The sequence below is a fragment of the Zonotrichia leucophrys genome, chromosome 1, assembly GCF_028769735.1.
Source record: "Zonotrichia leucophrys gambelii isolate GWCS_2022_RI chromosome 1, RI_Zleu_2.0, whole genome shotgun sequence".
Taxonomy (NCBI): Eukaryota; Metazoa; Chordata; class Aves; order Passeriformes; family Passerellidae; genus Zonotrichia; species Zonotrichia leucophrys.
The window spans coordinates 48,706,372-48,718,513 of record NC_088169.1 but is presented as its reverse complement, the minus strand read 5'-3'; the positions used below and the strand labels follow the sequence as shown (position 1 = coordinate 48,718,513).

At 35.6% G+C, this 12,142-nt stretch overlaps 1 protein-coding gene across 3 annotated transcripts in view; it reads right to left on the bottom strand.

The window, feature by feature from the left end:
• RBM26 (RNA binding motif protein 26) overlaps positions 1-12,142 on the bottom strand; it is a 47,109-nt gene that overhangs the window by 17,226 nt on the left and 17,741 nt on the right. For 2 of the 3 annotated variants that reach the window (XM_064712966.1, XM_064712985.1), the window contains exons 7-14: positions 11,426-11,665; positions 9,771-9,938; positions 9,275-9,415; positions 8,148-8,259; positions 7,210-7,369; positions 5,667-5,831; positions 2,098-2,229; positions 1,041-1,112 (exon numbers count right to left, since the gene is read on the bottom strand). In XM_064712966.1, the coding sequence (XP_064569036.1) occupies positions 1,041-1,112; positions 2,098-2,229; positions 5,667-5,831; positions 7,210-7,369; positions 8,148-8,259; positions 9,275-9,415; positions 9,771-9,938; positions 11,426-11,665 (1,190 nt within the window). The remainder of the gene's footprint in view (positions 1-1,040; positions 1,113-2,097; positions 2,230-5,666; positions 5,832-7,209; positions 7,370-8,147; positions 8,260-9,274; positions 9,416-9,770; positions 9,939-11,425; positions 11,666-12,142) is intronic. The other variant, XM_064712976.1, reaches the window with a different exon arrangement.

Here is a 12,142-nt window from a genome sequence, read left to right as displayed (position 1 = left end):
AATTTAGAGTACCAAGAGTGGAACTAATGAGACTAACGACAAAATACAGGCAAGAAGCCTTGATCCATGCATTTAGGAGGACTGCTCGGCTTGAAATGAATCAAAGACACATTCTCTAATATGACAACTAATATTATCAGCTTCAAGTATTGTTGCCTTTCTATGTTAATTATCACTCTATGTAAGTGAATTTTACCTGTTAGATGCCACTTAATCCATCAACTGCCATACTGAAAAGGGGTGGGAGGGGATGTGTGTGGGGAAATATAGTGGATGCTTCATTTATTTCAGGTCAAGCTAACTCCCAATAGAAAAGATAGATACCTACACAGAGGAATCCTGTTACGAGGCAAAACTTTGTGTTTCTGCTACAAGTTTTCTCAAATCAATGTTAAGAACATTGGGGAAGCCTATCCCCTGAAGTGCTAAATAGATCTGGAAACACGCATTACAAACTTTGCTACTATAGTAAACACATCAACCACTTTCAGTATTCTGAAAATTGGAAACACTGGCCAAAATACACAGCTCATTACCACAATTCAGATGCACCTTTCCCCCCTTACCTTTGTCCTTTCTATACTGATTAATTTCCACCTTTATCTTTTCACAAGTACTGCAAATTGTAAAACCAAATAAAATGGTAAATGTTTACAGCATCATCTTTTAAAGGTCACAGAAGACCAGAAATATTTTATAGAAGTGTGTTCTACAGAGTCATATGTAATGTCAAAAATTTATTTATTTTTTAATTTTGTTTGGTATACTTCTAAACAAGTCAGGATTATGAAACATATCCAGTTCTTTGTACGACTGAATAAAAGGAACATGACAGATTAAACAAAATCCACAAAATAGCAGCTTCTGCCCTTCTTATAATCATTTAGCCATCTGCTGACTTTTGACTCATTATACTTCCTAATACTAATCCTTCACAAATTATTTTATTCATAGTTATGAAACAATACTGACACAAGGGGTTTGATAAAAAAATAATTCTACTGAAAATAAGTATGAGAGAATAGGAAACATTTTCTTACCTTTTCAGTTGTTGGAGTAACTGGCTTTGACACAAAACCCAGTCTATCCTTCACAGATAATTTAGTCACATTCTAAGAAAACAAAGCATAATTATAGTTCAAATGTACACTACAAGCACTAGCAATTTAGAAAAAATATTTAATAAAATCATAGACTTTTAAGCAACAATAGAAGAAAAATATTCAAATAATTAATAAAATTCATTTTAGATATTTTTCAGTTACTATACATCTACAATTGGTAAGACAAATACAAAGCCAAATTTGGAATCAAAGATTATCCTTCGTATTTTTTGCAAGAAGTTCCAGACATGCTAGCTGGCAGAGGATTATCTGCACAGGCCCTTTTAAATATACTACAGCTCTTGTGTTCTATAATCTGCTATTTGCAGATTACATCTGTATCAAATGCAGAAAGTTGTTTGAATTTAAATTACAAATGTGTTCTGATTTGTGCTGGTCTTCCTTTCCAGAGCTAAAACCAAAGCAGCGGCATAATGCTAATAAGGAAATGTTGCAAATATAATAAAACATTAAAGACTATTTCTAATGGGAGTAACACACCAGATTCTGTCATTATTCACACTGGTACTGTGTTACATTCTTCCTTTTATTAGGGGAGAGGAACAAATTCTAAAATCTATTCTAGATACAGAGCTTCATTCTCTAATGATTTTAGGTGTTTAACAGATAAAATACATATATAAAGAAAAAAATTATCTTTTAGTTCTTTGGATAGAGATTCACTTTATTTTGAAATCTCACACCAGCAATATAACACAACAATCCTGAAACAGTCTGTAAGTCTTTCAGTTTTTCTTTTTAAACTATATAAAAAGCAACAATACTAAAAAATTAAGTACCAGGCTCAGGTAAAAAAGACAAATATCATTGCACTGAGGAAAACTTTAACAGGAAAGCACCACTAACAATGTAAGCAAAAGCACTTTGAAGTAGTAAATCTGTACTTGCACCACAGAAGTAACTGGTACATTCCTACACCACAGAACCTATTTCAGAAAGAGCAGGCAACTGAATTCCTCCCTAGGGTACAAACCTGAGCGACTTCTGCGTTGGCACCCTGTGCTTCTGCAGGTTCAATATTGCTCGCAGGCACCGGGCCGAGCCGCTCCTTCACCGACTGCTTCACTACAGGCAAAGTGGGCTGCTGCACCAAGGGCTGGATCACCTGCAACACCAGCCAGCCCCCAAAAGGCACAGCACAAGATTAACAACAGAGGCTGCTACACGTGTCATTCAGTTAGTACACAATGAAATTACAATGGAATTTATGTTTACACTTCTTCCCTTCTACCATTCACCTGATGGGATAAACGAGCACTTCATGAAATTTATTATGTTATACTGAATGTCTGTGTAGCGTGAGTGGCAATAACATTCACTCTACACTTACAACTTACAGAAGTTACCAAACAACTGATTTACTTCTATTAATTACATTTACTCAGCCTAACTTAAATTCCATCTGTTAGAACAAAATAAAACATAATAAAGAGGTCTTCTGATTCCTCCTACAATTCTTTCACCATAAACTGTTTAGTTATGAAAAAACAGAATACAAACTTGTATCACAAAGACTTTCACTTTTTACAGCGATAGGTCACACTTTTCATCCCCTCTGTGTTTAACTTGGACAAAATAGAAAAAAAAAGATATAGAAACATGCAGTCATGGGACTGAAGAATAAGAAAAGAGAGTAGGTAATCTGTGAATCTACAATGGATATACCCTGACAGCTAACACCTTTCCTTTTTTTTTCTTCGACAAAAACATTCCACGGTTAAGACCAAAAAATATGCTTCCAAGCAAGTTTACTGTCATATTTATAGCTCTCAGAAGGTCACCTAATCCATTTCTCTCCACTGCAAGGCAAAGTCAGTTATGCCATTACTGACAGTATCTATCTATCTCGTTCTTACAAATTTCAGATGAAACAGGTCCTGTCACCTCTCTAGGCAGAAGTGCTTCAGTATGCTTTGGCATTAGAAAATGTTTTTTTAATATTTAACCTAAATCTCTTTGTGCTGCCTTTTAGGCCTAGAACTTCCTCTTTTATCTGCCTCAGATGTGGAAAGCGTATTATTTTCTGCTTCTTGGCAGAAGCCTTTTATTTGATGATTTATTATAGTTGACTCCCACCATCTTTACCTAAGTACTTCCACCTCTCTGGAAATTCTACAGCAAAGAATTTCTAAAGTAATCCTGCTGATAAAATAGCAATGGTTAAGCAATTGTGCTGGACCAGATACTACTGAAGGGACAATTTAAAAGTCAACTGACTTTCCACTTGGTGTATGATGGACAAAACCTGGTTGGAAGTCATTACAATTACAGGTGAAATTAATTAACCCATAATTAATTAATGTAACAGAAATCTTGACAAAAATATAAGTATTTATAGTATATGAAGAAGTATAAAGTTTCCATACTACTCACAGATACGATACCAAATATTAATTTCAACAAAAAAAGAAGTAAATATTCATGCTCCTGGAATACTTACAAACAAAAAACACCTGTTTACTGACCCAACAATTTGTTAAATGTTATATCTTGGAGTAGAAGAACATTGAAGCATTGTACTTAAAACTTTATTTTCCTGTTAAAAGTTTTTCTTGTTACTGTGTGCCTTCTATTGCTGATAACAGACTTCAAAATGCAGTCTGCATACATGTGCTAAATGGCTGTTCTGGGTGAGGCAGGAACATCTAATACTGTCCCCAGGACTAAGGGAAATTCATTCTCAAACCAGCAAAGTTAACTTGCTAAAGGTGCTGTGATTGGAAGCTGTTAGTTAACACTACTAAAAATTATGGGACTACTACAAATAAGACCTACATAGATCGAATGCTTGTTTGGGAATATAGAGTTAATACTCCAATAATACTCTGAATAGCATAATCAGCAAATAAGCTGATAGCATAGTCCAAGCTATCCTTTGAGTAAGAGGGAATGTCTATAGGAATGCAAATGACGTACTCCACTGCCCTCTTCTGGCTGAGATGAAAATCAAACTTAGAAAATAAATACCCTCTTTGAGCAGCGCTACTTTAGACAAAGTATTAAGGATACTGATAAAATCTAAAGGATAATAACAGGGAAGACAGTGAGATAGATGTCATTAAAACCGAATTTTTGAAGATAAAAATCAGGGCATTTCTTACAAAGAAGGAGAGAAAGAAAACTGTTAAAATGCTGTAAACCAGGATTGCCAGGGAAAATCAGGTCACTGATTCTAAATGATGATGACACAAACCATCAAGAGGAAGTAGGAATTCCCAGCTCAGAGCAGCAATTGAAAGAATCCCCTAACTCAAGTAATTCACATATCAAATCAGCATATATAATTAAGCGACTGTTTCTTCTACAGAGCCTGTCTCGTATTTTTGAAGTGCAGAATGTGTACTCCACACTGATGGCAAATCCAATAGAGCAGGATACACAGATATTTTGAAGGACTTGTTACACCAGCCGCTAACTGAGAAGACTCAACTCAATAACCCAGAGAGCCATGGCAAACCCCAGGTTCCTCTTCTGCTTGACTACAGCCACTGCTGTACTGCTGACAAGTCTGATTTGGCCTGACACAGGTTACAAATCTACCCTTCACAACAGTAATTGCTGTTTTATTGTTTTTAATGTTGCCAATGCTGCTACGAACATGACAACTTCCAAATGTGTCTCTGCAATTCAATAAAAAAATGTAGATCAGAGTATTTCAGTTGTAAGGGACCTGCAACAATCATCTAGTCCAACTGTCTGGTCAGGGTTGACCAAAAGTTCGGGGCTGACCAGAAGTTAAAGCACATTGTTAACAGTACTATCCAAATACCTCTTAAAAACAGTGACAGGCTTGGGGCCATCTGCCACCCCTATAGAAAACTGGTTTCATTGTCTGACCACTCTCAGCAAAGAAATGCTTCATGCCCACTCTGGACCTCTTATGATACACCTCCAATCCATTCCCAGACATTCTATCCCTGGATATCATAGAGATCATCAACTACCTCCCTACTTAAAAACATCCCTGATCCCTTCCTAGAAAATCAGCCTCTGTAATGCAGTTCTTTTCCACTGCTGTTTGCATGTCCTTAGATCTACGTGTATATACGTGTATATACAGAGACACCTATGTGTAAACCAAATTGTTCTGTTACTTTGTACAACAATACCCATGCTCAACAGGAAGGGAAAGGGAAAGACCAGAATCTAATGGAAGAAAATGGAGATCATCTTTCATGAAAAGAAATATAACTCTGCTGTATTTCTTATGCTCACCAAAAGAAATCAAAAAGCCTATATTAATTAAAGCAAAATAGATGTTATTCAGCAGAGAGCTTCCTCAAATCTTGCTTGACATGATAGCAGAGTGGAATACACAGAAAGTCACAGAAGGGCTTTCCTTAAATACCTTCGGTCTCATCTTGCTAATCAACTGCTGAACGTTGTACATCAGGTAAAAGAATTTACAACTGAAGAGTGACTTTGGAAATTAAGTAGTCATTATTTCAAAATGACTTAGTTTACTTGATATGAACAGTCTCTTGAAAATGTTTTGAAGATTCTTTTTTACACAATATGCTAAAACAGACTTAGATCCTCTACCTTCTGTGCAGTAGTCTGGATTTGCGGTGCGCTGCCTTCTCGATGCCAATAAACTTTAATAAAACGATTATTTAATACTGCTTCTGTACTTGATATAGCTTTCTTTGCTTCCTCATGGGTGGCAAACTGAATAAGGGCACCCTCTGGATCACCCTGATATGCAACCTAAGATTTAAAAGAGAAGAACAAAACTTACCATACAGAGGATTCTCATTTGTGTCTAAATTATCATTAAATCATTAACTTTTAGGCTTAGAAGCTCACAATTTACACCCAAATCCCAATATGTGTCATTAGATACTTCCCATTCATGAGTCCGTTTGAAAGGCCTGGTGTCAAAATCAACCTCGAGTTTATATTAATAAACTTTAAGAATAGTTTAAAAAACCTCAAACTAACAAAGTAAAGCAAAACCCCCAGTTAACCAGTAACAGTATTTCTGTTTGCAAATATGAGCAGTTGTTTGAAAGACAAAAGGAATCATCAGCAAAATAAAGAAAATTACTACAAAAAATGCAGGGGTCAGATAGTAAATGTCCTATCTAATATTAGAGCTAGACAGCAAAGTTCATTTTGATTTCCCTCCTTTGAGCATTAACACATCACTTTAGCTTCCAAAGCCAAGATTATACTCTGCAAGAAGAGCACAGCTTGCAATCACCATATACATATCTGTCTCTCCATACACACCCATGTTTTACTTGCCTTAATGAATAATATTGCCTGCTAATACACCATATTCTTAGGTAAACTACAGAAAAGCTTAAGAAATATTTAATAGCAATTAAGAGAGAGTTAAAATCCCTCCAGTGTTCAGACAGGCACAGAGTTTATTCTGTACTGTATCAGTGTGTACAAAAATATTGCTGCACTTCTTCATTCCAGCCCTCAGTACAAAGAAAAAAAGGGTTTCGAAAAATGCATGGCAGCACCTGAAACTTGTTGATAATGAAGCACAGTGAAAGGTCACACTGAGTAGCTCAGAGACTGGGTATGCAATACTGACATTACAGCAATATGTAACATCAGCCTAAGTCAGGGCCTAGTTCTTTCACTGCTTTCCTCTCTCTTCAATTGCTTATTGGGTGACTCCAATAAATCACAAGGTGATTTTAAGGGACAAACCGTCATTACCATGGAAAGCAATTATGTCACAGGGACTGCCTTCTGGATGAGAAATGCAGGTTTTCTGTATTTACAATTTATCTCTGTATATACAGAGTGTTTATGAGAGCATATCCAAACTTGATAAAATGTGTGGGAAAAACCGACGTGTAATCAATTTTCAATGTTTTAAACAATGTCTCTTAAAAGTCTTATCTCTGAGGAACACATTTGTTCAAAATCTAAAAGATGACTAGAACATTTCATTTCTGCTTCTTCAATGGCAATATCATTAAAAACAATGAGATCTTGTTTAAGAAACAAGTTAGGAAAATAATTAGGAGTTTCAGGGAACCAGGAAAAAAACTGTCATTCTTCTTTCAGCAACTACCATTACCTTTACATCAAAACATACTGCTTTCTCTTTGTTGACTCTTACCTGCAAGTTGACTAAGTTTCCAAACTTACTGAAGTGCTCATTAAGTTTGCTGATGTTGTTAAGTTCTGGTGGAACTTTTCTCAATTCAAGTTTTGTATTTTCATTTCCAAACTGCACTTTCTTCTGGAAACCTGGACTATTTGTTCTGTTAAAATTTTGCCTGCAACAAATAAAAAATCAAGCCAGAAATCCATAGCAAACTAGCAAACACAATGTTAAATTGTATATGCTTACACAGAAGCATGTGTGTATGAGACACAAAGATCTGCAGACTTAAAAAATAATGCAATTTTAGAAGAGTGAAGGAGAGTACAGGACACACACCCATACAACTGCTATCTTCCCCACTGATATTCTCAGCATACCTCAGCACATAAATCCGTGAAATAATTCATATTTATTTGCTCATGTCAGTCTAATTGCTGACTTTTACATTGCTTCTTTCCAAAAACTGCTTCTTAGCTATTCCATGAAACTTCCCCACTACTGTTTCAAATAACTATTACCTCAAGGCTTTCCTCACTCCCAGCAATCTCTTAAAATCCCTTCCCACCTTGCACCTTCTGTTTTTTTCTCAGTAACATACCTGGCAACTCAAATCAAAATAGCAGTGACAAAATTCACATTTCACTACTAAAATCAGTCATCTAACAACCATCACACTGCAGCTTCTCTGTTTCTTATATCGTGCCAACTTTCAAGGAACAGATCAAAGTATCATCCAAAGAAACTTCATCTATCTGTATACTATCTTTGATAGGAAACAGTCAAATAAATACAGCTCACACTTTAGTATGACTTACTTTAGTACCATAAGTGTACTGAGTTTCACTTGCTTGCAATTTATATATATACACATATATATATGTTTCAGATTACAGTAAAGCAGTTAATGAAATTCCAGCTCTAAAGCCAACACTGTGTTAACAGTCACTCACTTGTCAAACCAAGTCTTCTTTGTAGGAACTCCACCATCCCCTGCACCAATTGTTCTTTTCCTGGATTCAGCATCTACCACTATTCTCATACTACTTTTATTAGGAGGTTTTTCTGTAAATAGATGAGAAGATTTTACTTTTTTATAATTTATTTTCTGTGCATTTGATTGTAAAAAAATATTCTGCTCACACTGAATTTGCACTGAAAAGCACAATTGTTTATTTTGAAATTACTATGATTATTGTTCTGACTGAATCAAACCTTGGTCACAGACTTCTTAACTATCAACAGATGTTGTGACAGATCAAAGTAGCTAATAGCACTCATTTTGTCACAGTAACATCACACATATAGAAAACAAAAGAGGTGTGACAGAAGGCATCTGCCTCGAGATGACTGTGCTCTGATTCACAATGATTCACAATGTCCCATGCAATACTCAGAGGCTCACACCACTCCAGCTAACACCTCCATTCTACTATTAGATGGCACACACAAAAATGGTCATGATAGGAAATGCACATTACTCCAGGGCAATAGCACCTAGGAGCAAGATTTATGGATGGACTGGGAAAGGAGTCACTTTTGCTGAAGAACAGGAATCACACTGGGGGACTCCTCACTGAAAATACACCAACAGAAACATAGTAAGATTAAATAGAAATACATACAAATGCAAATAAAAACCACATTAAAAATGGTTTTATCCCTTTTCCATTCTTATTTTGTGTGCTGCTGCTTCTTCTCAGGATCACAGGAACTGTGAGGTTAAGATTATTCGTGCATAAAACTGCTACCAGATAAAAATGACTCCCTCCTCTATAAGCAAAAAATCATCCTGAGATTCTACTACAGAAACATTAACATTTTTCTGTTCAAAAGATACACAAAGTGACCAGTTACTACAGCTAGAGGTAAACTGCAATACTCTAGCAAGAGATTTCATTCTACCTGTAAAAATGCACACACAAAGCAATTACAGACATAGTTCCCTATTCAACTAAACATCTCTTAATTCCAGAAGATTTTAGGAAAATGCTGTATTTTCCAGTATTCTCTGCAAAGTTCCTCAACCTGCATTAATGTAAGAAAATCAGCTAAACTAAGTATAGCTTTGAGAGCATACCTCTGGGTGGTAGATCCATATCACCTGATGTGAGTCCTATCAAATTTGGTCTTTGGGCATGTACTCTATGTCTATACATAGGTCTTGAAGTATTTGTTATACTTGGAGCCTCTGGATTATAGCCATCTGTGTCATACGTTTCTGGTAACAAAGAAATTGTCTAATTAAAATAAATTGCAGTTAAAACCCTTAAGCTTTCAGATACAATATTTAATTTAATTACAATATAGAGTTACAATAAAAGAGTTGTATAACCACTATCATAAAAAACCATCATGCCAAGTCTTCTGCTTTAACACAACGAAAATATTACTCTCCAGTCAAAATTCATACTTTATATGCAAATTTTACTTTACATCTTGAATTAAGTCTGAAAAGAAGAATGTTAATTTACAGTCCCAATCTATACGATACAAACTTATTCTCCCAAATTATGACATTATAATCTCTATAAAGTACAGTATAATATGAATCAATGTTATTCTATTTAGCAAACCTTGTGGGCAAAGCCTCAGTACTACACCTGCTGTAAAAAGAGAGGGTGGAGCAGGAGGCGGCTGGTGATGAATACCCGTGGTAACAACGGTAGGAACTGAGCTGGTGGCTGAGTTTGGGGGGGCATCCATGCCAGCAGGCTGCAGTGGCGGAAGGGGAGGGGGTGGTCCTGTCAAAAACAAAGGAAAACGCTGCATTCATTTATTATCCACTACATTTTCATTACACTCCCCTCATAAGGAAACTGATCTGAAATGCTTTTAAGGTTATTTAAGAAAAAAGAGGCTGAGAGGGCACATCTGTAGACTTGATGCTGTACCACAAATTCACATGAAACCACCCCCAATAGCAAATGACTCACAACTTGGATTAGACAGAAAAGCATTTGAATCATTTAACATTTCTCCAAACACCTTCTTTCTACAAGTAAAATTTAATTGCTAGACCAGTATTCATCTTTACCAAATGAAGCATTTTAAAATGTTCAATAAAAGCTGATCAAAGAAACAAATTCTATTTTTGAAGTAAAAAAGGTTTTTTTAATATTACAAAAATATGCCATGATGACAATAACTAACTTGATTGAAATTATTTTTCCAAATACTCAAGAAGAAACCTTCAACTCTAAAGGAACTCTTATTAAAATTGAGGGAGTTTTTTTGTTTGGTTGGTTTGACTTTTTTTAAAACAGGTAATGTGAATCCTTCAAAGCTGAGCAGTCAAGCCTGATGTTCAGTTTAATCACTGACAAGAGCAGGTTTTGGGAAAAGTTATAAAGTGATATATCTGAACTTGTGAACCAGATCTGAAAATAGCATGTAAGGCAGAACTGCCCAAACCAGAGGAAGTTACATTCTATATTAACTGAAATAAATACATTCATTCATATCTTTCTTAAATATACTATCAACAGGAAATTAAAACAGTTTAAGAAACTTCTACGCAAGATCAAATATCAATTACTCCTGAATAATTTTATGAAGTGGGACACACCCAAGTTAGGAAAAAAAAGAGAGAAAGGAATAATCACATAAAACTAACATAACAGCTTTTAAACCACACAAGGCAACTGAGCACTAAACTTTAACTACTTTATAAATGACAGCCAGGGTCATAAATTTTCATGTAATTCTTAGTGCTTCAGCTGAAGTACTTCCCAGCGAAACAGTAAACAAAGCTGAGACTTTTTCTTAGTTACTTTACAAGTTTAGTTTTAAAATTTATCTTAAATGGTATTTTCAGGTATAAATTTGATGTGGTCATGAATTATCTTTACTTCTATTACTGTGAATGAAACAGTAAGTATCAGTTGTTTCCAGGATTTTCATTTCTTTGACAGTAGTCAGTTTTGGACAACTTCTCCTATAAAACTCAAGGAACTGAATTTTGCCATGTCAGGCTTTTGCTTAAATACAGTGAGAATATTATTCCATATTAAAGGGTAGTCATATTTAGCATGCAACATTTTACAATAACCAACTCTGCAACAATTATCAGACAGAATAGTTTTGAGGTAAGCTATGCCATAGTAGAGCACAGTTCAACTTTACATAATACAGCTGGGATTGTTCAAAACAGCTTTTTAAACTGCATACAATTCAAGTAAGATCCAGGCTTTCCTAAAAAAAAACCCTGGGTTTAATCTTTTGTAATTACCTGTTACAGGTGGGAGGCTAGGTGGTAAGGGGCCTGGTGGTGGTACTGGAGGTCTAAGGTTAACAGGAGGAGGACTGAGAATTGGTGGAGGGGGAGGAAGTCCAGGAGGAGGTGGTCCTTCGACAACAGGGGGCTGTGCTGGAAAAGGCAGAATGCCAGGAAGATTCACATCTTCTACCACTACTGGATCGCTTCCATGATCAAAAGGGCACATGTCTCCTCTCATACAGAAACCCTTCTCTGAAACATCAAAAAGAACTGATGTTAGCATTCAGCTGTAGCTTGATTCAGGGTAGATACAAGACATTCAATGTGTAATGCGGTAGTTTGTAAATTAAGATCTCCACATACCAGCAGAAGCTTAGATTAGAAAATAAAATTGTTTAATTTTATTCTAAACAGTCAGCACGCACAGACATTGCAGAAACTTGCTAGCATAAAAGTGTTTAATTTATTGTTAAAGAACTAATTCTGTACTGTATTGTAACAAATGGTGAAAGCAAAGAATGAACTCTAGATGTCATCACATTAACAAAATCAATTTGTTTCTAAGCAAAAAGTGCAGATGCTGGGATTGAGAAACCCCAATTAAAAGCTAGAAGTTAATATTATGAAATTCCAACATTAGCAAATTCACTTACTTTTTTCCCTCTTTTGCAATTATTTCAGGACACATTATAAACATTTGCCATAGTTTAATGTGGTTACATGAGAGCA